Raw genomic sequence first — 27,712 nt, 5'->3', positions numbered from 1 at the left:
ATATTTGGCATTTAGCATCATCTTGTGGTCCTCTACAAAAGTAATATAAATCATTATCCTAGAACTGTATTGGAAATATTTAAATCTTGTATTAAGCTACATGACCTTGAGGTTTTATTTGGCACTGTCAAATGACCAACATCTGCATTGAAGGTTTATGGTCTTTCCCAGCAAAGTAATTAAGGTGAGCAATGTAAGACCATCATGGTCCTCTTGTTGCATATTTTCAATTGAAATAGGTAATTGTGAATCCTATTTCTTTTTCACTTCAATTCTTTAAATATGACATGGACATTCAATGCAAAGAAGTTTTGTTATAAGTTTGTATTTCAAGTTTGATCTACAACACTTACATTAGTCTGGAGTTCCTTCCCCTTACACTATGTAGACAGGGAACCAGATCACACTAACATATGAATAAACACAATGATGCTAGATATGTAGAGTTTGTCAAATTTGTGAAGTTAAAATATGAAAAATGTTTATGACAATAATGAATTCCAGAAGTAAATTTAGAACTGTAGCCATAATATAGATGAAAACCAACCTTGTGACTTGCATATAATCCAAAGAAAAATTCTTGAATGTTTCTTTTCATGAATGCATTCTTGAAGGATTTTAGAGCTCAACAACTTGTGCAGTCAGAGACTCACATATCCAACGAATTAAATTTTGCCATTTAGAGCACTAGAAGATTATGTATGGGTAAACTTTAAACTCAAATATAGATAGATGAAGACTAAAGTACAGTGTTAAAGAACTTAACTCTGCCTGGTCTAAAATTTTAAGTACTTCCCCTTAGTATTTTCAGTTATTGAATTTAATATATCAAGATTCATGTCTTGAAAGAAAGGTTGACTTCAAATTTAAAAATGTTTCTGAGAGTGGTGCAACTTTTTTAACAAAGGCAAAGAAGGAAAATTTAAACTTGCACAGATAATTTTCTTCAACTTTTGCATGATTAAAATAATCTTAATTGAAACAAATGGTAAAATAATATGGAGGGGGGAGGTGGGGGTCACCATCCTATTTTTTTGAGTTATCTGCCCCTGAAAATGAGTTTTTTGGCCAATTCAAGAGCAGATAACTAAAACTTGTTTGTTTCTAAATTTGTGTTTGTTACTGATTCCCTGGTGTCATGGTGCAAAAATGTTGCTGGTGCGAATGAGATCAATTTTCTTTGAATTATGCCCCTTTTTAAAGAAAAGTTCATTGAAGCATTGCAAGATATGTTTTACATAAAAAATTTGCACTATTACTTAAAATCTGGGACAAAAAAATTATTGTTTGCCCCAGTAAAAATGAAATAAAATAACAAAAACCAATTTGAAATAAAATAAGGTATTGGTTCTTAATTTTGAATTATCTGCTCCTGGAAGTGATAAATTGATTAAAAAACTTAATTTATGCAGATAACCAATAGAGTAGGATGGTGACTCAAGTTTTCATCAATTTGATTCATTTCTGATTCTTTTAAACCATGCAAAGTTTTAGAACATTTATTGAGCTACTTTAAATTTTGCTTATTTGTCTTTGAAAAAAAAATGAAAAAAATTGCATCCAAGTAACCCAGTTGAAATTTATGTTAACCAGTTTAAGGAAGTGCTCCAATAATGTTGATAAAACTTTTTCACAAACCCTTTTAGTATATCGTGTAAAATATTTATGCATTTATAATGTATGTTGATATCTGCAATAAAATAGTTAGGTTTATATGCCTTTTCCGCTAATTAGGTCCATTCCGTTTTTAACAAAATCGTGCACATGCGTGGTTGTCAAGATAAACTAAGATGGCTGCGGAAAGAACGTTGAGAGTGTTTTTCTGTGAATTGAATTAATTTTCAACCTCATTATTTCTTTTTAGGATATGACAACTTGTGAAATTGATTTAAAATGGCGATGGAAAAATTATATGTTGTAAGAGAGACTCACACGCGCTCCATCACTGCACTTGGTTATAACCCTGCTCGGAGAGAAATTTTAATGGGATGTGAGGGTATGTATTAATAAAATGTAGTTTATATTTAGTTGATTAAATTTTAACAGCCAGAAGTGGGATATTCCCTTTAAGTAAAAAAAAAATACTGACAGGTTCTAATCATTATGTATGAATTTGATTTTAATAAGTTCTCTACAGAGTTTATTTTTGATAACTTATCAATATTTTTAAAAAGGTTTATTTAGATCTAAATTTTAAAATACAAGAGCATTAAAACGTGTTCAAATTGCAAGAACATTACAACATTCTTGTGTAGTGCAATAGGGTGAACTCTAGTGAATGGGTCCTGCAGTACCGTGAGAAATTCAAATGTGAAAAAATGTCCAATTGAGAATGGTTTTACAGTTTTAAAACTAAATTGTAACTATTGTTAGCCCGGGTCTCCACGATTCCGGTGTACATATTTTATACAAGGCGTTTTTCAGATAAATTTTTACTGACTTGAATAAAAATACATTGTACAGTTCTGTGACTCTGAAATTCTCGCTCACTAAGAATGTCAACAATGGTCGACCATTTTGTATGACATAGTTAAACAGACTTCATGCTACCGGTGCACTGGCAAAAATGTTATTTAAATGGAAAGCCATTACAGTTTTAATAGCAAAAATATCATTTTAGCATTCTTGTATTCATATCTGAAAAAGTTGAATTCAAAACAACTTAAAAACGTGTGTTTCAATAATGTATTGTTAATCTTTTATTGATCCCAAGGGATCTCTGTTTTAGAATCTTTAACTCCCGCTAACAGGTGTATATTATACCATGAGGCTGGATTCAAAAATTCACTTCAATTAATTTAAGTGTTGTTGTGATTTTCTGGTCCTTTTATATCATTGAATCTATTTTATTTCTATATGATGAAGATTAAATATCAATATGGCACTTTACAAAAGACCGAAATCAATGAAACTGACTTTTTAATTTTCACAAACTATTAGATTAATTTTTTCCCGCCTAAAATGGTGTCAAAAGGTCAAGTGACATATAATGGAGGTATGAATGACATCAGCACCTGTCATTTTTTATCTTTGGAAAAAAAAAGTGTTTTGTAGAGAGACCGATTTATGCAATGGAGGAATAGGATATTAAAATAAAAATAAGGTACTCTGGATATGTGAAATATTTTCTTCAGAAACTCATAAAAATGTTTAAAAACTTTGAAATAGCAAATATTACTAGAGCATGTCAATATAAACAGTCGGTATGTGGCGTTGACAATAATATCGCCAGATATGTGAATTCATACACAGACATTCAGATAATTATGTACACTCAGTATACATGCTGACAAAGTCTTAATTTTACTGGTTTGCTCCATCTGTGGTTATACAATTACAAATTTAATCAATAATTCCCTTGCATGGCTATAATACAAACACCATGAACCTAATTTGGGTTAAAATTTTTGTCCCTGCTAATTTTATGATATTGGCTAGGCTGTCATCAGAGAAAATAGTCGCATTAAAATAATTTTAATTAGTACATAATTATCTGCATAGATGTGCACCCTGTGCACTGTCTCTATACTGGTGGCAAAATCAGTGCTTTATACTTTTGGCAAGATTAATTACCTTTGTTTCCACCAGGGTATGGGTGTAACTAACTCCTTTTCCACCAGGGTACGTGTGTAACTAACTCCTTCAAACTATACAGAATGATTAAAATCTTCTTGCTAACCAAATTTCAGAATATTTTTACATTATTATAATGATTTACTTAAAATAGTCAGATGTGGCAGACTGGCAGTCATAATCTTTTTTTTTCCGAAAAGCATTGAAGTATTGGTAAAAATATATTTTTTCAAGTGTAATAGTTTCTAATAAACCTTAGTAATGTATTAAGAGACAATGACTTAAGGTAAATAAATACACAAAAAATAAAATATTCACAAGACAAGAGTATGCAAAATGTTTTTCAATCTTCTATTTATTTTCAAGGATATGATATGGAAGAGTAAACCAATTTTTCCTTCAACCACTCTTGTTGAATGTCAGAGACATTTCCTAAAACATTTTTGTCTCTATAAATTAATTATTGTCTAAGAGATTCATGAATTCTTTGGGTGATCAGTCTAAGTATAAACAACAAAAAAAAAAAAAAAAAAAAAAAAAAAACAAGGGTCTGGGATTTTCATAATGACTTTCTATGTAACTGTAATATAATTCTCTGTATACTTGTAACAAATGCCTCAAGATCTTTTAGGCTGATTTCATATCTATTTAGTGTTTGAAAAGAATATAATGATTTTAGAGTTATCTTGTCATGTGTAAAAGGATTTAAAGAAATTGTACTGTACAAATTAATAGTCAATACCTTCAAAGTTATATATGTTCAAAAAGCCTAAAAAACATAAAATTTGAATTTCTTATATAGATGAACTATATAGGGGCATTTAAAACAGAAATAATTATGCAAAAGTTATAGAGAAATATTCTCATGAAAATCATAATTGTGCTATTATTTGCCTGATTGGAATTAAAGTTTTTATTTTTTTTGGCCATTTTTTACAATGAAAATAACTTCAGAAAATAGGAGTGAATGTAATGAAATTTTGCACACAAGAAATTGGTACAGACCTTTATCACAGGAAAATATTTCCAGTCTTGTCAATTGTCATAAAAAAATGAAATGGAGTCCTTTTAATAATTATCATAGATCTATGAACTTTTTCACATATAAAAAAAGTGAGTAACAGTAAAATAAGGCTGAATTATCGGAATATTATCCATAGGTGGCTGCATTTTTCCCATTTGCATGCATTTTTTTAAAGACATTTTTCTGTGAACCTGTCAGTTATAAAATATAAGCAAATTTTCCCCAAAAATTTATCTATCATTTCATTAAGATTTTTGTTTTATAAAAATATTGAGCTGTTTCTCATCTGAATTAAACTTTGGACCACCTTCCTATCTTAAATGAAAATAAAATCCTGACCGACAGTTTGTTCTATTCATGAAAGGTTCGATCACTGGCCTAAGATGTTATTAGCTATGAAAATATCTGAACTGCTTTGCCAGGTTTTGAAGTGCAGTACCATTAATTATTTAAATTTTAGTCTTGTATACAATACTTAATTTGTAAATGATTGCATGCCAGTGATAACATCTGAAGGATAGGTTGAAAGCATGCAAAGAGCAGATATAATTACAATAAATCATGCTATATCCATTGATCTAGTTAATCTCTCACAAGATTTATCATCTATAAATAGAACTACAATTTTTTTTTTTTAACTCAACAGTCCCTGGTTTAGTTGAAGCTCAGGTTAAGATAAAGTAAGAATTAATCATTTGTCTGCTGGAAGCAAATGAATCTACATAAAGTGATCAATGTCTGTCCCTTCTTAATGTTAATTATGATAAAGATAACAAAAGTTAAATTTTATGATTTTTTTATTCATTTTATCAAAAATCACAATGCTGTTGTAATCTTAAGTATTTAAAAGAACTGTTTTTTTAATTAATAAATATTTAAGCAAAATTTTTGCAATATTAGCATCAAGTATATGCTACATGTACTTCAAAGGAATACATATATTCTGCTACATACACACATACTACCAAGTTATAAAAAAAAACAACCGAATATTTAAATAATGATAATGTTTCAGAATTCTTTCCAGTTGAAGAATGCACAGTTGGTTTTAAAATTACAATAAAAACAAAAACTACATTTATGCAAATGATCATAAAATACTTTATATTTTGTTTCAATGTTTTGATTTCAAATCTGAATAAAAAAAGTTTTAATCCAAGTGGTCTATCAAAGATAGATGGAATTATTATTGTACAGCCTGTTTGAAGAATTGGGACATTTTGTTTTTGGTCTGTCTATTTGTCATTCCATCTACAGTTTCCAAACTTTACAGGTGTTTGCACCTTGATAAGCTCTACTTGCCAGACCCACTTAAAGATCAAAGGTTACCAAGGTTGAGGTCCCCTTGGTGGCATGGCATTTGCTTGTCAAGTTCAAGTATATTCCTTATATTGGTAGAGTTAAAGTAATTATATGAACATTTTTCAGATGGTGTGATTAAGACATGGGAATCAGAAAGTGGAAAACAGTTGTCAGTGGCTTGTGAACATAAAGGATGGATCACAGATTTTCTTTATTGGTATGACGCTTTAATACATTTATATCCTTTATGTCCAGTTTTTAATGTTACATTTAAAATATCTTAAAAAGATTGTTGAACTTGTCTTATTCCAGTCTTTTCAGTTCATAAGCACAAAGATTAGAGGTTTAACCCATGAATTGCTACCACTTGCCCCTCACCACTGTGGTTTGAATCTTTGAGATTTTGGATTCTTTCATGTAGAGAAGCTATTGAACTACCCATGCAAAAAGTTTGAAGTTCTACATAGATGCCCACTTATGCCTGAAATATTATGCCCAAAGGGGCACCTGAAGTCTTCCTCCGCCATTAAAGCTGTAAAGTTGCCATAATTGATCCAACTTAAAACCCAACCATAAATTACTAATTCAAACTTAATGGTCATTTTTCTTTTCCTTTCTTGTCACTATACAGATACATATATAAGTAATACAAGTCTGAATAATAAAAATATGTTACCAATATATAGCCATCAGGTAATACATTTGTATTATAATATGTTAGAACAGATCGTCTGAAGGTTATCTAAATAATGATTTGAATATAAAATTTGATATTAATTTATCAAATATATGTCACTCTACTTTCATTTCTTTGTGTTATTTTAAAAATTATTGAATCGAAAGTTTATAGGTGATTGCTTGTAAAATTTGTTTACATAATATCTCTTTCAAGTTAGCTTGAATGCTTAGTTTGAAGTAATATTTATTTGAACATGTTATTAAAATGTGCGTTTATTGCTATTAAAGAATAAGGCCATATAATGACAGTATATTATGGTTTGGTATTAGGACTACTTAATGTATGAAAGGTTTTATAGAAATTTGATAGACTTCTAATCCATTACTTTATTACTGGAAGTAGCATATTGCAAATTTTTGAACGGGTCAAATATTAGCATTATTACATTTAAAGGCCCATGACTGGTGAAATTTCTGGCTTACTGCAGAATGGACTATCAGCAGCTACTTTTGTCAAAATTTATACCAATGATATAATAAAATGCATTAAATGCTCCTCAGATACGGCTACTTTGATATTTATTCTTTTTCCAGAATATTTTTATTGCAAGACATATTTTCTACAAATGTGATGTAAATTTAAACTAGTAAATAGAATACATGTCTCTTATCATTTTGTGAATATTTTAGTGATAAAATTGCATTTAGATATTCATTTAAATCAATATCTGAATATTGTTTGTCTTGTCTAATTTATAAACATTTTGAATGGATCTGAATCGTAATTTTATTTATTAACTCTCTTTTCCTGTACACTTCCTTACTTAATAACTTGCCCTATTCTCATGTGCTATTATTACTGCCGGCTGTATCCATGGATTGACTGTTATAATTACTCCACACAAGTGTTCAACATCCTGAAAAGTAATGTTGCCGCAATTTCTTGACCTGAAAGTTGTAAAACTTTTCCTGAACTTGGCCTCAGATCTTAAGATTTTTATTTGTTTGTGACTTAGTGTATTTTTATTTGTTAGTGACTAAGTGTATGTGTCGGTTTCTGACCATTCAAATATCTGAGATAGGAGTTTGAGCTCAGAAACTTTCTTTATAATTTTAAGTCAAGGTCAAACTTAACAGTAAATGAAAAACACTTGTTCAGACTAAACTTTTACATGCATTGAGGGATTTTAATATAACTTTGCAAAAATGTATATTCAACTTAAATAAGGCAGAGTGTGGCATGAAATGTTTAGGCCCCTGTGGTCAATGTCACATGGAGAGTCAAATGTCTGATAAAAGTATGAAAATATGCATAAGGATCATTAGATCATTATGAATCAAGGGATTCTATCTCAGATGTTCACTATTATGAGACTGAGCATTACATGATTAATCCAGATTCATATAATACCAGGTCAAGGTCATTAGAAATGGTTTTATGTCCAGGTTTTATTTGGAGCATATCTTCTTAATACATTGAGGGAGTTAAGTATTTCTTGAAATAAGTGTTCACCATTATGAGATGTAATATCAAGCTCTTGAGGTCAGTAAGTCAAAGGTCAAGGTCACATCAAAGGTCAGAGAAAAAAGTTGTCCACAGCATATCAGTGCTATGTGCATATTCTGAGGACCCTGTCTGGGTCCTGATGGGCATATTGTTTGACAATGGCACCCTTGTTTTCACATATTTTTCTCTTCTTTTTTTTTCATAGTAATTTGTGAAAGCAGTTAAATTTATGTATTCCTTCATATTGTTTTCATGATTTCATTGAAGTGTCAGAATTTTTTTTACCATCTTGGCTGTTGTGAGACACTTATGTGACAAATGATTAAGATTAAAGACTTTGCCCCTTCGTATTTGTATGTTATCTGTTTAAGATATGTATCTTAGTACAATAGTTATCAAATACTTTGCCAAAATATTAAATAATTCACATGGTATAGTGGATACTGTGAGAAAATCTTTGTGTAAGCGTTTGAAATATTCAAAACATTTTTTAAAAGGCCTCGTTGTAAACAAAGTCTTAATATAGTAACTTGTGAACAATAGCCATTTCAAAATCTGAAATAAACAAAAAACGAAACAAAAGGAATGATCCAGTTTAGACTTGAGTTGATATTTTTACACTAACTGATTGACTCTGTTTATTGCTGTGCAAGCTATGGTTTGATTGTCTGAAGAGTTCCTACTTAGAGATAAACTTAGTCTAGAAGTATATGGCAATGAATCGAGATAAGATAAAAACATGTACTCAAGAGCCAGAATATACCTGTTTTGTGTGTTTAAACTTAAGTATCAATTGTCTACCCAAAACAAAGAGTTCAATAATTGAGAATGAATTTCTATCAAAGTCATACTTAATGACCTCCCCAGGACAACATGATTCAGCATACAAAAATACTTAAATTTTCATGTGTCATGAATAACTATGTAACTCATTGTTATTATATGTAACTGTCTTTGATTATATGTAACATATTTCAATTATAGACTTACTTTGATTATATGTAACATATTTCAATTATAGACTTACTTTGATTATATGTAACATATTTCAATAATAAACTGACTGATTATATGTAACATATTTCAATTATAGACATACTTTGATTATATGTAACTTATTTCAATAATAAACTTTAATAATAAACGTTAAAATTATGCAAGTTATAATGCAACTTACATTTATTATTATGCAACTTATTTCAATTATATTTACATATTTTACATATGGCTATTACATATAACTTATTTGGGTTATATGTAACTTTTTTTTTTTTTAAGTTAAGGATGGCAGCTTATAATTGTTTGTACCAATGATTATCCTATGGTTATAAGGTGATACATAGTTACATACAAATGATATAGATATTGTCTTAAAGTTCAAGCAAACAAAAACAGGACTACATAACTTTTAGTTAATGATTAGCCATTTTAGTTGTCATTGCATGCTAACGGCACATGATTCCACCCATACAACCTCTAAGGACCTAGATCGGCGAGTACTTCTGTGCCATTTGAACTTGGTCTGCACTATTTGCTCTTTTAAGTAACCACATATTTGGAAATTTCCCTAAAAATGATAAATAGTTTTGTCTAGATTGAAAGATGGACTAGTTCATTTGAAATATTTAGAGGGGTAAGGGTATAAGTAATTGAAGTAACTTTTCTTGTAACAAGAAGAATTGTGAAAATCTGAAATCACCTAATATTTTACTGCATATGTAAATAACATTTTTTATTGTTTTATTTATTTCAGGAGTGAAGCAAAGTTGATGTTATCATCTGCTAATGACAGAAACATTATAGCATGGGCACCCGGTGGTGGTGTTTATGACAGAATTGCCGTAAGTTTATTTATATAGTGAAAACTAAATCTTAAGTGGTATAACTAAGTTAAAACATGTGCTTTAATAATTAAATGAATTAAAATTTCATACATACAGATATACATATTATTCTGGTATATTTTACCATACATGCCATAAAGTCCCGTAGGTCCAGGAATGTCCCGGAAATCATATGACTGTCCCGGAGTTGTCCCAGAGATGATTTATTTCCTGGTATGAATAAGACCTGAAATAATCTCCTTTGCAACAAGAAATAACACATACTTGTTTGCATTTTTTATGTTAGATTGGTGTTCCTGTTTATTGTATGGCAATAAACCTAAGACGGTATCAATTAGCCTGTGGCGTTAATGGTGGCATACGAGTTTATGCTCTTGATGAAAGTAAGTTATGTTAATTTCGTGTTTTAGGGTTTTGGTTTTAAGTCATACTAAGACTGTAAAAGTCATATAGCAACTTAAGATTTTAAGTGTTTAAGGAAGACTTCAGGTGCCCCTCTGTGGCCTATTTCAGGCTTGAGCTAGCACCTGTGTTCTTTTCAACCTAATTATGCTAAATATTTTGAATGGACTTGTTCCTCTTTTAATCTGGCAAAATGATTCATAATTTTTAGGGAAGTTTTTCAAAATATTCAGACTGCATAGTGAACAGTGCAGACCATGATCAGACAACACATTACTAGATGTTGGTCTTTGTCTGCACTGGTCGCATTGTAATATAGAATCAGTAAACTTTAAACATTCAGTAATATTTGTAGTTCTTATTGCAAGATTTCTTAGATTTTTTTTTTTTGGTCAAGATTTACATGTTGCAATATGTATTAATAAAATTTTCACAGAACAAATTTGATAGATGAAAAATCTCAGTATGAGCATAATTAAAGAAATAAGTAAACTATGTGAGCTGTAAGAGTAGACATTGTGATACAACAGGGTATAGCTAATTAGTTTATTTATCAAAATGAAAGAAAAACTTTACATTTTTTGTTTCAAATTTTGCCTAGACAAAGAATCGGGTCATGTGATCAACATTAGCAAAGTTCTATATATAGCCAAAGAACACACAGACATTGTTAGATGCCTTATCTGTACAGACACACGCACATATTCAGCAGGGTAAGAAAAGTACATGTATTTTTATTAGTGGTAATACTTAGTCTTTTATGTAACTAGTCATGTGAATCTCAGACACCATTAAAGCACTAGTCAATTCCAAATTGGGCTGCCTAAGGTTTGAACAATAATTCAGTCAAATGTTAGTGTTGCAGAATTTTGTATCCATTCTTATCTGCTCTTAACCAGCTATAGAATCAATTTTATTTATCAAATCTATTTATTATACATCTAAGCAATGACTATTGTTTTGTATATTACAGGTATGACCAAAGGTTGATCATCTATGACTCATCATTTACAGGGGATGATAGTTTAGAAGCTGTAAATATGTACGTATTATTTCTACAATAATAAACATTATTATATTTTACTAACCCTTCTTACTAAAGTGCTCTCTTTCATGGATATTTATTTACAAACATCATTCTTTCAAGAAACTTTTGGCTGATGTCCTCATTATTTATACCACAACTATTCGTAGAGTCTACTCACCCAGGCGTCAACATGACACTTTGGTTAAGTTTTTGTATGCAAGTTGGTATCTCTAAAACTACTGAAAGGAATGGGTTGAAACTTAATACTCTTAAATGAAAGCTTAAAAGAAGGTCACTGACAAAGGCCCAAAACTTTAACATAGATTTTGATAAAATTATGGCTGCATCCTCTTTAAGCAATGTCTTTATATACCATAATTTGTGAGAAATAACAATATGAGATAATGATTTGATGTTGTTTTACAATTTGAATGATTTTATTTCCAGCATTGACAATGCTCATGATGCAGGAATCTCATGTTTGCTACTTGCCAAAGATAATGAAAACAACTCATGGTAAGTTTAGAACATCTTGTCCTGACAGTAGCTATATTATCCATTGTAAATAGGGGGCATTAGTAGGTTTATGATAAATGTAGTCAATATCTAGTTTATGTTAAGTTTATAATGAGTGTAATCGATATATAGTTAATGATGAGTTAAGACAGTAGTATAGAATTTGGTCATTATTTAGTTATGCTGAGTTAAGTTAAAACATAGTTGATGATGATTCAGCCAATATCTAGTCTCTGATGAGATTGGTCAGTTTATTAATATAATGCTTTGAGTCACTATGTAGTTTATGATGATTTTAGTTAATATGTGATGTAGTTCATGATGATTTGAGTCAATATCTAATTCATGATAATTTCAGTCAATATCTAGTTTATGACGATTTCAGTCAATATCTAGTTCGTGATGATTTTAGTCCATATCCAGTTTATGATTTCAGGCAATATGTAGTTCATGAAGATTTCAGTCAATGTCTAGTTTATGATGATTTCAGTAAATTATTTAGTTCATGGTGATTTCAGTCAGTATCTAGTTCATGATAATTTCAGTCAATATCTAGTTTATGATAATTTCACTCAATATGTAGTGCATATTTACTTCAGTCAATATCTAGTTCATGATGATTTCAGTCCAAATATGTAGTTCATGATGATTCAGTTAATATCTAATTCATGGTGATTTCAGTCAATATCTAATTAATGATGATTTCAGTTAATATCTAGTTCATGATGATTTCAGTTAATATCTAGTTCATGATGATTTCAGGCAATATCTAGTTCATGATGATTTCAGTCCATATCTAGTTCATGATTTCAGGCAATATGTAGTTCACGACAATTTCAGTTAATATGTAGTTTTCTGTCAAAAATGTAGTCCATGAGTTTATGATGGATAAGTTTTCTATTTCATTGTGATCTAAGATCACTACCATTATTTAGCTCCCAATTTTGAATTAAATCAAATATTGAGGAGAATAGTGTGTCTTTGGTATAAACTTTTAAGTTTGATTTTAATTGCATAGATGGTGCATGTGTTTAAAATAATTTTTGTCCCAATTTTACTAAAGAGAAATAAAACTTTAAAACATTTTATTTTCATGAGTCAGAGGACTAAAAGTATCAGACAATTACATGTTGTACTAATCTGTCTATAGTTTGAATCCAAAGTCACCTTTTAAAGAGATTAATTCAGATTAAAAATAGCAGTCGTTGTTATTGATTTATTAATTGAATGCATGATTATTTGTGCATGAAGTTTATATTTTTTATTTTTTTCAAACAATGACCCTGAGTTCATTTTAAAACTATGTCCATAAATGATGTTAAGGGTTAATAATATAATTTTCAATGCAGTTAATACATGTATTTTTTTATTATCCCCCGCCGATGGAATCGGGAGGGGGATATAGTTTTGGCGTTCAGACCGTCCGTCCAAATTTCGTTTCCGGAGTAGTTCTCTGCAACTACTGGCTGGAATTCAACGAAACTTTATGGGAATCATCAATATCAAGAGGAGATGCGCATATCTTCGGCTTGTTCCGGTCAGACACTTTAACTCAGAGTTATGGCCCTTGATTAGTTATGCAATATGCATATGGAGTAAAAATCGTTTCCGGAGTAGTTCTCTGCAACTACTGGCTGGAATTCAACAAAACTTTATGGGAATCATCAATATCAAGAGGAGATTTGCATAACGTCGGCTTGTTCCGGTCAGACACTTTAACTCAGAGTTATGGCCCTTGATTAGTTATGCACTATCCATATAGAAAAATATTTGTTTCCTCGCTACTTCTCTGCTACTACTGGCTGGAATTCAATGAAACTTTATGGGATACTAAGAGGAGATGTGCATATAGTCGCCTTGTTCCGGTCAGATACTTATAACTCAGATTTATGGCCCTTGATTCGTTATGTAGTATGCATACATCTCATTGGCATTTCCAGATTTTACTATTTAACACAAAGTTATGACTCTTTTATTGCCCTTAATATTTATCAAGTTCAAAGAATATTACTGTTTATGCCATGATTAATATATAAATAAAGCCTTATGTCTTCAGTTGTTGTGTTAATAATAACCAGTACTCAGCGGGGGATATAAATTCAACGAATTTGCTTGTTTATTACTTGAGTTCAATTTAAAGGCAATGACCAAAGGTCATTATTTTAAATATGTTTTTAATGCCATTTGCATAAACTTGCTTTTAGGGTCAACAAGGTCAATAGATGTGTAAAAGATTTTCTGCAGGTTATATGGCACAGTATAAAAATCGTAAGCATATATAACCTGAGCTACTAGGCTAGGGTTATATGGCAAACAACTGTTTATATGTAGACATAAAACTTGTTAAAAGAAAATCATTATTACAAATTTTTTATACTGCTTATTTATTTATTTATTTATTTAATTAAAGTGAAATAGAATCTAGATTCATAAATTTTTGTCAGCACCTAAATAAAAGCTTCAACCTTCTGCATGCTAGCCTCTTCACATGAAGTATTCAAAGTCTGTAGTGGGATTCGAACCCATAGCACAAAAGGGCATTCAATTAAAAAGTCAATAGATAATATTTTCACTTGGCCACAGAGCCCCCCCTCAGCTAAGTCAAAGTATAGATTAACATAAGATTTAAACTATTAAAGAACATCTTGTTGTTGTTGTTGTAGGCGACAGGTTGTCAGGTAGGTCTTGTCTGTTTCAGTGTTCATAACAGAGGTTGTAAAATGTAAGGTCAAAGGGTCAATTTGTATGGAATATAACTTAGTACATGTAAATTAAAAATAAAGAATATTAAGATTTTAACTTTTCATTGGTTTTTTGGTACTAAATTAATGTTTTAACCTGAGAAAGAACATATTTGTTAACTAATCAATTATTGACTAAAGTTTCTTTTATTAAGATATTGGAATTAATTGTATGTGCCATCAAAGTTTTAGTGTCATGTGTCTGTTTGTAACTCTCGATTAAATTATCTCATTGAAACCCATTTGTAAAACATTATCTAAAGAAAGACTTTTCACTGAAATTTGCTATTTTCATTAACCTGTGTAAAACAATAATTAGATTATCATTGTAAACATGGTTGAATTATTTGCATCACCTAATTTCCCTTTCTACTGGTGATTCACTTTTTTGAGCACAATTCAAAAAATTATTTCATAGATAATTTAAAACTTAACATAAGTACTACAAATGTGATAAATAAATATGCAATTTTGTTATTTGCAGGATTCTGACTGGTTCATTTGATAAAACTGTGAAAATTTGGACAGCAGACGGCAAACCAGTCCACAAATTGGATAGTTTTATTTCGACTGTGTCTGGTATTTGCTATGTACCTAGAAACAAGACTGTCTGGGTGGCAGGTGGAACATCCTATGCCAGTCTCTTTGATCCCAAGTCTGGTGATAATGTAAGTTGGTTTGATTGATAATGTTTTCAAATATGACCTTGTGTCTAATGTCAAGGTCACACACAAAGGTGAAAGGTCAATTTTTTTTATATTTTTTTCACTTTCTTGATTAACCACAGCACTGTCATTAAAGAGCTGGAAGTTGAACAAGTTGTGAATTTTAATTCACCAGTATGATATAAGGTGGTTTTATAAATGTGTCTCAGGTCAAGGTCAATATGAAATATTTTTGGCTGGATAGCATAGAAATAGAATTGAGTTAAAGTATACAAGATTGGTTCATGAAGAGTTATTATGACTTTTAAAATGTGAATATCAACTTGTATTCTGTCATTCTTCGGAAAATACAATGTGAGTGTTTTTATTTTGTTTAAAAATTTTGATAGAAATTGAGGTTGAAGGTCATTTTCTATGTTAATGTTTTACACCTTGACCTAAGTATTTTACAAGGTCACATTATATAGAGGATATTTGTTTGTTTCAGTGTAAGATCGAAAAATATTTCACCGAGTGAACACCAGATGCAATATTTTCCACGAGTGGCGTAGCCACGAGTGAAAATATAATAGCTGGGGTTCACGAGTGAAATATTATTTGATCTTACATGTAAAACAAACAAATTTTCTGTTTATTTCATGATTTTTTAACGATTTTTACACCATTTTACTGATTTTTGCCGCTTAACGTCATGCTCTTATCTTCATGACGTCATCAAATAATGACGCAAAATTGACGCAATGTTGAAGCAAAATATAATTCCATGATTATTTTTAGATTTTAGATGTTTTTCAGCACAACGTTCGTAAATATTTACGAACTACAGTTATCACGTACATTTTTTATTATGCTTGACTACATTTCCGCTGAAAAAACATTCATTAATGATAAATATTTTATTTTTACGCCAAATATAGTTCGGCTACTGTGAAATTATATTTGGTAATCATTACTGTGAAATTATCAGAATATAATTAACCGTTATAATTCAGTAATCTACTGCAAAACATGTAATAAAGTGATTGTATCATCAATCTAAACATTATTAACTGGTCAGTAATTGGTAAAAATTATTAACTTGTGTGCTAAATCTGTGAATTTGGAATTCTATTTTTTGGCATTTCTTGACTTATTTATAATTGTTTTAAAGGTGTCGGATTTTATTGGAACTTTTCAACAACAAGAAGAAGAGAAGTATCACTTACAGATTTTGAAATTCTTCCCTGAACTTAATCAAGTTGTTGGTGAGTAGATGTATTTTAGTAATCACAACAATTGGTCTACTATGAACAGTTGTAAGTTTATGCATAACACAAATCAGAAGGCAATGAATATGTTACTGCAGATGAATATTGTAAATATCAAAATGATAATTTTCCAACTTCCACTAGGCAAATAAGATATCAGATGTACTGCTGTTTATAATTATTAGTCCAGCAATTATGCTGGAAATGTAAGAACTAAATTTGTAGAATAAAATAACCAGATATCTTCATTGAATTTTTGATAACATGAGTTCAAAATTTTGTTTTTATGTAAAATAAGATTTTTACTGATTTCAGCCTCTACTAGCAGACGACACTTGATTGTATGGAAGTATAATCCATCTGGGTGTGTTACAGCATTGAAATGTAGAGTGGCATTAGAAAGTCTCTGTTACAGTAAGTATTGGAAACAGTTTCTTGCTCTACTATTTGAAGAATAGTGATAGCTATTGTACCCACACCCCAGTGTTTGTATTGCTATTAACACTTTGGTTAGGTTTTTGTGGGCAAGATGGTATCTCCAAAAGTACTGAATGGGTGAAACTTCAGGCACTGTCTTGTTCTCTGTGATTTATCTAACATGACGGGCACAGGTCCCATAAGTTGTAAGTTACCTTTTACAGAGTTATGCCCCTTTTCTTATTCTAAAGCAATGAGATTAGTTGTGCATGCTGTTTTACAGGTGTTTTACAAATTGTTAGTTTTATGCACATTGTCATATTATATTGCATGGTCAATACCCTCTTCAATTAATTATTCAATTAATGACAACAGGAGAGATGTCTCCTGGGCAGGAACTTAACTGTGATATCAAATGGAAGAAAGCAAATGATGAACAGTGATTAATTTTAATTTTCTGTCTAATCTATTATATACTTTACAACAACGCATAATTAAGATTTATTTATATTATAGTGTACTTTTGCTGAAAGTGAAATTAATATTATACATAATGATCAATTTGTGTTGCTATCCTTGATATCTTACAACAACATCTTTTTCTTAACCACATGGCAGATTTTTACGGAACTTCACAGGAAATAATCATAGATGGCCTTCTGCAAATGTTCTATAAATGTTTCCAGGCTGATGCAAAAGTAGGTCACCAGAGCTACAGATATTTCCAGTGTAGTTCAAGTAATTTTTGACAGCAGGGATACCAGGCAGTATTGAAGGACTAAAACAACATACATGTATAACTTATTATTAAAATTCTAGATAAAATAGCCATATTTTATAAACATCTTTGTGCATCTTTTACGTAGAATGTATTGATTTTTTTCAGCGCGTAAAGTGCCAATATTGATATTTAGTGGAGACCACGAGGGTGCTATTGTCAAATGGGAACGTATGCAATCAAATCATTTCATGTACAGGTAAGCTCGTCCTTGTCTAAGATATATTAAACAATCATTGACTAGTGAACCATTGAATATGATGTGATATTCACCGGCAGATGACATATTGACCGAGGCGATAGTCAATAATTGTTTTATTATATGAATAGGCTAAGAAATAAAAAAAAATCACAAAAGTACAATCTTATATACATGTACAAATTTTGCTTCGTTGAAGCGCGGGAAAAAAGACGCACGTGTTAGGCGTGCAACGACTACGCGAACGCTGCGCATACAAAAATAATTCAAGTTTATACTCATCATTGCGGTGTAGCCTTTAAGTATAATAGTAAAGTATTGATATTTTAATCGAGAAATATGCCTTAAAGAACAAAAAGCAACAGTTATTTTTTAATTAACACGCGTTATTAACAGTGTATGATCATTGAATATGAGTCTCAATCTATTTTTAGACTGGGAAAATCCAATTCAGCCAGTGAATATGATACTACACCCAGTAAATATGATTTTATAAAAAGTTCTGTTGACTACTGTTTGGACCAATGAGATTGCAGCTATATTTAGATCATATAATAATATACAATAACAGAAAATTTAGAAATGCTATTTCTTCCCCCGAAAGGTTTGATTTATAGAGTTAGAATTACTTGACTGCCATGGCTGTAACCATGGAGATTAACGAATGATTTAAAATGTTTGTGCGACTTATTGTCCGCCATACACAAAACAGCAACAACAAAAATCAAACAATTGAAAATGATTCTTATCTACATCTCTTATTTCAGTAAAGAAACATTTGTAGTCAGTGATTCAAAGATAAAGAAGAAAAGAAAAACGGGCAGTAAAAAGCGTGAGCTGATGTTAGAACAGGAGTTGAATGAGAAGTTAAATAATCTGCAGACTGATGACGTAACGAAAACAAACAACAAAAATATACAGAGCCATTATGCATTTAATAAACCCATCGTCCCACCTGTAAGTTATGTTTTTACATTAGGTTGAAAGAAAAATATTGTTTTCTTGCAATGTCTAACTTACCCGCCCAAAATCCTGTCTGTCTGTAAAATGTTTTGGCTAAGCAATTTGTTTCTGTTTAGTTTAAACGTATTTATTTAAGCTTGATTGCAAAACAAGTTCTTGCAACTTATATTTATCACTTTCGAGTCCGCTTCCTGGAACCAACCAGTACTGGTGTCATATGATAAAAAAATGGTCGTCACCGGATAAAGGCTGGAACCCAAGATCCTTTGGTTGAGAGGCACACCTTAACCACTAGGCCACCGCTCCCAATTTCTGTGTTTTGCATGCTATGGAAATGTTCCTCAGCCTTTACAAATATAAAATAAAACTATTGGCAGTAATATGTCAGTATATGGAAAAATGTGTACCCATTGCAATGAACCCACATCATTTTATCAGAACTGTTACGGAAATTCTCTGTTATTGCCATGATAAATAATGATTTTTGCCACATTTTATTAAATTAATTAACCTATACTTACCTTAGTAGATGGTTGATTAGAATTTCATCTACTGCAAACTTTAAGAGATCAACAGTGAGATGACACAGTCCTGGTCTCGGAGAAGTTCAGACTTTATGCAGGAGATGAAAATCTGAATAATGCTTGTTTGTTGACTCAAAAATTTATTTTTGCTTAGTAAGGAATAAATTGCCTGGAGCAAATGTTTGAAATTCATATTAATAAAAATTAAACTAGAACTGTGTCCTAAGGACACGGATGCCCCCACTGTGCAGATGTGCTCGTAAACAAGAGCATGCATATCTGTATGTAAGATTTTTATGTGGAACTTTTTATTAAAATCTGCCATCCGGTTAAGAGGAGTTGCGTTCACAAAATTTCTATATGGTATATAGTGAAAAAATCAACAAAGGGCCATAATTCTGTTAAATTTGGTCGCAGCAAAAATTCCTTCCTTTACTTCCATCTACACATTAAGGTTGTTCATCCCTGGAAGTTTAAGCAAAATCTGCCATCCGGTTTAAGAGGAGTTGCGTTCACAAAATTTCTATATGGTATATAGTAAAAATCAACAAAGGGCCATAATTCTGTTAAATTTGGTCGCAGCAAAAATTCCTTCCTTTACTACCATCTACACATTAACCCTTTCCCTCATGAGCATATTGTGAAAAATGGACGTTTTCACTGAAAAGCCTCCTGTTACAAGTTCAAACTGCTATGAAACTATGAAAAATGCTTCAATACCAATCAAACTTGGCACAAGTGTTGACTGGACCATTGCCTTTGTAGCGACATGCTCAGTCTTAAATTTCCTGTTACCATGGCAACGAGGGGACATCTCAAAATTGCCAAAAATCACTATTTTGCCTCGATTTTTTCCATCAAAATTTATTTCAAAGTGCTGCACCTTCTCAACTTCAGGCCTAAAAAAAAGTGGGGGGGGGGGTCGAAAAAGAGCGTTGTTTCGCGTATATATGAGGTAAAGGGCTAAGGTTGTTCATCCCTGGAAATGGTCGAAGTTTAAGCAAAATCTGCCATCCCGTTTAAGAGGAGTTGCGTTCACAAGATTTCGGGACGTACGGACGGACATACGGACGGACAGACAAGTGCAACGCTATATGCTCCCCACTTTGTGGGGGCATAAAAAGCGCAGAATTTCAGTGTTATAAAATTGAAGTATTCTACATTATTTTCAATTTTCATTCATTGAGAATTCATCACTTTATTTGGCTGACAATCTTATTCTTTGTTTTCAGGCATCCACACACAATCATCCACATACTACAATATTAAAGATTCTATTTGTTGAAAGTTTAGACGTTATCTTGGCTGCATCAGAAGATACAAATATTTGTAAGTCAATTTTCACTTAGAAATGGGTCTATTTTAATAGACTAATTAACATAAAAATCCAGTAACATGTTTAGATGAGTACAATTTTACAAGCTCTCTTCAAAGAAAGAACAATGATTGAAATATACTTTACAAACTTTGCAAAGCAACTCCCTGTACAATTTGAAGATTTTGTTGTTCCTCTGAGATGTTGCACTGTTACTCTACAAAGGGTTGCTTTGCAGAGGTTTCACTTTTTGTATTAATAAAGTTATATAACATTGTATATAATATAAAGAATTGTGTTATAAAACATAGAGGATATTCAAGTTTTTTCTATAAATACATGATTTATTTTCATCGAGTGGTATGAAAATAAATATTTCATGAGTGGCAGTAGCCAGGAGTGAAATATGGTAATTTTCGTGCCACAAGATAAAAATAAATCATGTACTTATAGAAAAAACTTGAATTTTCTGTTTATTATATACATTTTTCTCTTTTTTGACATTAAAATTTAAAAGACTTTCCCTTAAATTTTGTGTAATGGCAGAATTTAAAAGAAAGTAGTCCGGCAAGACACCAGTGAAAATACGGAAAATATTTTTCACTGCAGTGAAAAATAAATTTTTACAGTGAAAATACGGAAAATGAAAATATGCATTTTATTTCATCAATATTTCTCAATACTTCATTTATAAGTATATAATAAATTTGGATCTTTGTGGTTACTTATATCCATTATATAGAATCCATACTTCATACAGTTGACTCCTAAATTTTAGTTTTTAAACTGACATATCTGACTTTACTTACTAAATGACTATTAGTATTCCAAATTCAGAGAGTGGTTAGTGCAGCAAAGAAAAGGTTAAAAGACTCACAAAAAAGAAAAACTAGAATTCCCCAGAACTTGTTCAGATTTATAATGTTTCTTGTGATTTGACAATTTAAGAAACAAATATTGTAACAGTTAACAGGTTATGTTTTACCTTTCTAGAATTTCTTTAACCTTTACTCTTTTTGCAGTACTGAATATGAAATATTTCAACAGATATATCATTGTTTTTTTTCTGTGTGTGAGAAAAGTTTCCCAGTAACATGATGCAAACATAGGGGCTTTCACAAAATATGCATATCCAACAATAATAATGTATATTATTTCTATGGTTCAGATGTATGGGGCTTTGATGATCAAGCAGTGTCAGTATTACAGAATATGAAACCTCAAGATATGGAGACTCTAGTCACTAAATATAGCATTCTCCTTGATTCTGATTCAGAACTTCTCCCACAAAATACCAAAGATGGCGTAAGTTGTTTTTCTTAATTTTTGTTGTGTTGGTGCAATGTAAAACCCTACCAACAAAAAAAAAAGAAGCAGTTCCTGCTACAGGTATAGAGCTAGACCAGCCTGTATTACCATACAGTTTGTTGAACAGGCTCTGTACTGTTGGGTGGTCAATATAAGACATTTTACAATGGTTTATTTATTATATACAGAGGTTGGCAATTAATTGAAAAAAAAATGGCAGATTGTTATTCTGTTTTATTTAAGAATACCGGTACCTGTGGTATGATAGTCTAAAAAATACTGTATTAAATAGTACCTTAATTACCAAACCAATTACTTACTATTGTGTTAAACTGTTCACTTAAAAGAAGGAAATATGATTTTAAATGATGTATATTATGTTTGTTGTTACAGGACAGTGATTCTGTAACAAACAGAGTGGCTGGATTTATCTGTAAATATGTGTTCTGTGAGCATGAGAGCTGCGTCACCAGTCTCGTAGTTATAGAGAAGGAAAATGGTGCCGACTCATCATATCTTGTGAGTATATCGTCACATTCTGTCAGTATATGTCTCTAAAATTATAATACAGAATGAATTTCCTGAATTTTCATTGGATGATACACATTGTATATTATTATTATAAATCTGTATCTACCAGACCCCATCATGCCTTGTAAGTAAATTTTCTGTTATAAAACTGCAGAATTGATTTCTATAATTTTTATTGGCTGATAATCTGTTTAAATAAATTTTTAAAGCATTTTCCACCCTTAAGTGCTCAGATTTCTGAAGGTATATGAAAGTTTGAAAAAAAAAATGGCAGGCATTCTTTGTTTTATCAATAACTATGTACAGATCATGTTATTTTTGTTCACTGATTATTTAAGATAATCTTAGAAATAGTTTTATTGAAAACCCCTTCCAAACTTTCACTGATGATAATAGATATAAAATGGTTATGTAATTCCACATGTTTTGCTTATGATTTAAAGCAAAACTCTTTCATTACAGTTAAGTGGTGGATGGGACAGAAGAATATGTATTTGGGACCTTGAAAAAGGGAGGTAAGCATGATAAAATTAATTTTAACATTTCAAAAGTATTCCTATTACAACAAAGTTTAAAAAACTAAGTCTTTGCAGTTGAATGTTCCAGGAGTTTTTGTAGGTGTCCATGGTTAATTTTGAGTCACTTTTAAGACTAACAATTTTCTCGATACTCTTTTATGAGCATTTTGTGAATTGTGGGTTCAAGTGTTACTTTGGCCATATCAATATTTCCTCATATGTTCTATAAGTTATAGAAAGAGCATCAAAACAAAGGTTATCTGAATAGACTATCTGATTTTTACAGGGCGCTAAATCACATAGTCCAGGGTTTTGATTCACTTACTCTTTTGTATCATAGGCAAAAATAAAAACTCGTTCCCTGTCGTCACAAAATGAAACCCCAGAAAAATGTACCAAATGTACGAGCCTCTGAATATGACTTTCCTGTCATTATCCCTTTCCATTTTCAATAAAAAGGTCTCCAACCTATGATACAAATGTTAATTGAAGACAAATGTTTGTCAGATGAGCGATCTTGGGTCTTGTTGACCCTCTTGTACTGTAACTTAAATTAAGACCAAAACATAGTGAAGAGAACAATAAATATGATTACACAAACTGCTTTCTTTTGTGGCAAATGTTTAAGCCTTCCAAATCTAATTATATTAAATAGACTTGTTCATCTTTTAATATAAACACAACAGTATTCGTCATTTTCTGATAAAATTTACTAAATAGCGATCAGTGCAGACCATGATCAGAAGACACGGTCACATGGGTAGAATTTGTTGCTGCCTGCAGGGTTAGGGTTAATTGCATTTAATTTTTCAGGAATAACACCGACCTATTATTGTTAAGGCCATTTACTGTTTTTACTGTTTGTTTTGTAGATTACATGACACATTTAGAAACACAGGTTCTAATGGACTTCATGAGAATGTAGAGCTGGCATGTGACGGTGTTATAATGGACATGGATTATAATCCGGGCAGGTCAGTAATAGGGATTGTTATCATAAGAAAACATAAGAAAAACAAATCAGAAACATATCAAAATATATTGTGATGTTGCAAGTCTGGGTTAAGATATATACCGGTATCATAATCGATGTTGTTGTGTTAATTGATTTATAAGAATACAAAGTTTTTTCTCTATTTTCTTGACTGTCTATTGTATTGATATAACCAATAAAGACTTTTTTTTTACCTCGTATCATTTTCAAATGTATCCCAATTTACCAATTATTCTGTTTACTGATACCCATGTAGTTCTTAACTTGTTATTTAACTTAATTTTGCAGATATACCAGTAAATAAAAACCTAATTAGCTGATACAGATATTGCACACTTCACTATTGTCATGTGAAATTGGATGTTACAAACATGCAGTTTTATAAGGTACTCTTATATAGGTTTTACATTAAGGTTTTTTTTTTACTGATATTTGTTTGCTTTACTATTTACAGGAAGGAGTTTGCATATTCATCCAGTGACAAGATGGTGTACATTAGAAAATTCTCAACAACTGGCTCAAAAATGACCTTGGTGAATACACTTCAAGGTCATGAGGCAGAGGTCACTTGTGTGAAGTGGAACAGTATAACACAGAAATGGGTCACTGGGTCAGAGGATGCTACCATAAGAATATGGGTATGAATATTTGTGGTCTTTTTTTAAAAATCAAATTTTATTTCTTTTGAAAGACTATTAGTCAAATAAAAAAAACTCCCTAAGTATTTTTTGTGTCAAAAATCCTGTAGCACTTTTATGCCATGCATAATTATGTTATGACTTTCAGAAAGAAGGAAATCAATCTTGCTATGAAATAAGAACTTCCATAAAAGTAATAAAAAATTCTTACAGTACTCAAAGTAAGATTGTGCTTCACAAATTTCTATGGAAATTTTATGAAATTTAAGTGCTTTGTTTCATTGATAGACGCAAATTCATGTTTATCTATCAATTTGTAAGTTAATTTATCAAGTGTTAGAATTTTACACTTTAAAGCTTACACTCATCATCTTCATGTATTTATTAGTCAGGAACTGGTTTGAACGAGTGTGAACAGATACTGGCAGCACAAGCAGGTGTGTCCTGTCTGTGTGTGGATAAGGTTAATGGAGCAATAGTGGCCGGTATACAACATGTTATCAGAGTGTATGACCCTGACTTATACAGACTTATACAGACTAATGTAGGCCACACAGATGCTGTTAGAAGTGTTATACACATTAGAGAAAGAAATCAGGTACTTTTAAAAATATAACAAAAGGGAGTTTGGATTTTGTATGTCATGCTGGCATTGAGATGTTCTTACTAGATATTCTAGTCATGGATGACATCAGATGACCCTGTGTGCATTATTTTAGGCAAAGGCATGCATGAAGTAGAACCTGTGAGCTTGCTTGGATAGCTACATAAAAATAATCCAAAGTCCCTTACAGGGTTCCAACCCACAGCAGTAAGTAGACAGTGTTCCATTTTGAGACTGCAACTTTAACCATTTGGCCATTGAGACCTGAGAAGAAGGGTGAATCATATTTTGTCTCTTGGTTACTGTTTCTTACTGCTATGTTATTAATGTTTATGAATATATAGCTTTTGCTCAATTGATTATGGTTGCTGAAATGAAATCTACTGGGAATGGGTTCAAATCTCAGAATTGCAATAACAAGACTTTTTAATTGCAAATGTTTTCCCATAAACCATTGCTTTAAATGATTTTTGTGAAGTATTTGACCACTACTTGTGAGGAAACAACTTATGACTGGTACAGAATCCTCAAACACTTGTTACATAATTGCATTCCAGTATTTGAATGAAACTGTTGAACTGCAAGTCATGGAAACAGAGTTTCAAATTCTTAATACTGGCGAAACAGATTTTTTGCAAGAGACCAAAATTTAGCAAAATCAACATTTTGAATTTTTTCTCAAGGCTAAGATATTCATGACTTTTTATTTTCAGTTTCATTTAATTTATATGGCAGATATTTGGCAAAAATGTTGTTTTGTAAAATTCATTTCTGCTAAAAAAGGGAAAAAAATTGTCTGACTAATATTTCTGATTTTATAGTAATCTATATATCCACAGTATGTTTCCTGTTCGTGGGACAACTCCATACGAGTGTGGAATGCCTGGAAGAAACAAGTGAAGCGGAAAGAGCCCGAGGAAGAAGGCGATAATAAAAATGGTGACAAGATGAAGAGAGTTGAAATCTCAGTGGATGTTGAACAGGAGGAGGAGGATGAAGGTGAGGATTCAGGGGAAGTCACTGCAGATGGGCAAAATACAGGGGAGGTTACTCCACAAGTAGAAAATAGTGAAGACATGACTCTGAGTGTACAGAGTTCTGAAGTTTCATTTCCTTGAGTTTTTGTTTTCTTGATGGTGAAAATCAAGAGAAGGTTTAAATGTAGTTGCGTTATATTTTCATTATTATTTTTCTGGTGCTTTTGAAAATGAATGCAAGTAATACATACTTTGATTGAATTGGTACCTCTCATTGGAGTAAAATAGGTCAATGGTACTTTTGATTCACTAAATGTACATCTACTGCATGTATGGGATGTGACTCAAGTACAGAAAAACGGTTTTAATTTTAAAATTTTGACCTTCCTTTTACATTGTACGTGATTATATTCCGTAGGATTGCAGATTTTTTCCTAGTTCTATATACAATTCAAGCTATACAGTTAAGCCCATTAGCTTTAGTAAAGTCTTGTTATTTTGATTTACTCTAAAGCACTCCAAAAATTGACAGAAATATTATGCTTTAGTTTTGTTTTGGAGGAGAGTTGTAATAAAGCCAAATTGTGATAAGAGGATAAAACTTTATTTAAATCTGTTTTTTTCCTTATTGTTACAGCATTTAAAATCATCTGTGATATATTATACATAAAACACTTACAAAAATTATAGAAGCATTATAATTCTACATTTATGTACATATTGTAAATTGTATGTTTTACAATGTAGATTAATGATTGAGTAGATATGAATAATAATATATATAAAAAGAATAAGGTAGTCATGTATGATAAAGCTTATACTATACATGTATATACATATAAAGAATTAATGATGTATGTAGAATTAAGCTTCTATTATATATGAAGAATTAATTAATATATTGTTGTAAAGTATCATTTGGTATGTGTAAAAATGCATTTAGATAAATTTCATTATAGCTTTAATATGACACTTGTTTTTATTGCACAATTGTTTTTGAAAAAATAATTCATTCAAGTTGCAGTAGTCAGCATCTGTATACAGATGTGTGAAATATCAAGAAGGGGATGCAGTCATTGGATTTTTTTAATTGATTTATATATATATTTATATATTCTGAATATTATAAACTTTATTGCAAGCCTAAAATTTATTGAATTTCTGAAATTCCTGATTCTTTGACACAGTATTTACAAATTTATTAAAATATTCTGCTTGTTTTGTTTTTTTTAAATGGCAACAAAAATACAAGCAAAATGATGTAACATGTGCCCCTGTGTAAATGTGTATGTTATATGTTTGTATAAACTTCACTCACTATTATAACATAGGTTATAGATGAGATGACATGGTTTCAATATTTTCAATATACATCCAGTATTTTATATCATATTGTTATGTTGATAATTAACATTGATTT

At 30.9% G+C, this 27,712-nt stretch overlaps 1 protein-coding gene across 2 annotated transcripts; it reads left to right on the top strand.

The window, feature by feature from the left end:
* The first annotated feature begins 1,746 nt into the window (after positions 1-1,746).
* Positions 1,747-26,624, top strand: LOC132747563 (uncharacterized). Of its 2 annotated transcripts, XM_060736982.1 has the most exons (21): positions 1,747-1,996; positions 6,026-6,116; positions 9,838-9,925; positions 10,215-10,311; positions 10,932-11,043; positions 11,304-11,372; positions 11,805-11,873; positions 14,537-14,551; positions 15,099-15,282; positions 16,430-16,523; positions 16,842-16,940; positions 17,830-17,920; positions 18,688-18,877; positions 20,640-20,736; positions 21,891-22,027; positions 22,424-22,549; positions 23,024-23,076; positions 23,952-24,053; positions 24,528-24,711; positions 25,100-25,309; positions 26,155-26,624. In XM_060736982.1, the coding sequence occupies exons 1-21, from the start codon at positions 1,894-1,896 to the stop codon at positions 26,431-26,433; spliced, it is 2,490 nt and encodes an 829-aa protein (XP_060592965.1). In that variant the 5' UTR covers positions 1,747-1,893; the 3' UTR covers positions 26,434-26,624. The 2 variants fall into 2 exon arrangements, with proteins under 2 accessions (XP_060592965.1, XP_060592973.1); XM_060736990.1 differs by lacking the exon at positions 14,537-14,551 and having other exon boundaries at positions 26,155-26,623.
* The last annotated feature ends 1,088 nt before the right edge of the window (positions 26,625-27,712 follow it).

The sequence above is a fragment of the Ruditapes philippinarum genome, unplaced genomic scaffold (genome assembly GCF_026571515.1).
Source record: "Ruditapes philippinarum isolate M1 unplaced genomic scaffold, ASM2657151v2 ctg3553_1_1_1_1, whole genome shotgun sequence".
In the NCBI taxonomy this organism is placed as follows: Eukaryota; Metazoa; Mollusca; class Bivalvia; order Venerida; family Veneridae; genus Ruditapes; species Ruditapes philippinarum.
Note: the sequence above shows the minus strand (reverse complement) of the source record. Positions and strands in the feature narration are given on the sequence as shown.

Bases quoted from the DNA above. Each gene is read 5' to 3' on its own strand.
- LOC132747563 (XM_060736982.1), top strand. From the start codon at position 1,894: ATGGCGATGGAAAAATTATATGTTGTAAGAGAGACTCACACGCGCTCC. The intron at 1,997-6,025 runs GTATGTATTAAT...AACATTTTTCAG, and splicing joins AATTTTAATGGGATGTGAGG to ATGGTGTGATTAAGACATGG. The intron at 9,926-10,214 runs GTAAGTTTATTT...TTTTTATGTTAG, and splicing joins GTGTTTATGACAGAATTGCC to ATTGGTGTTCCTGTTTATTG.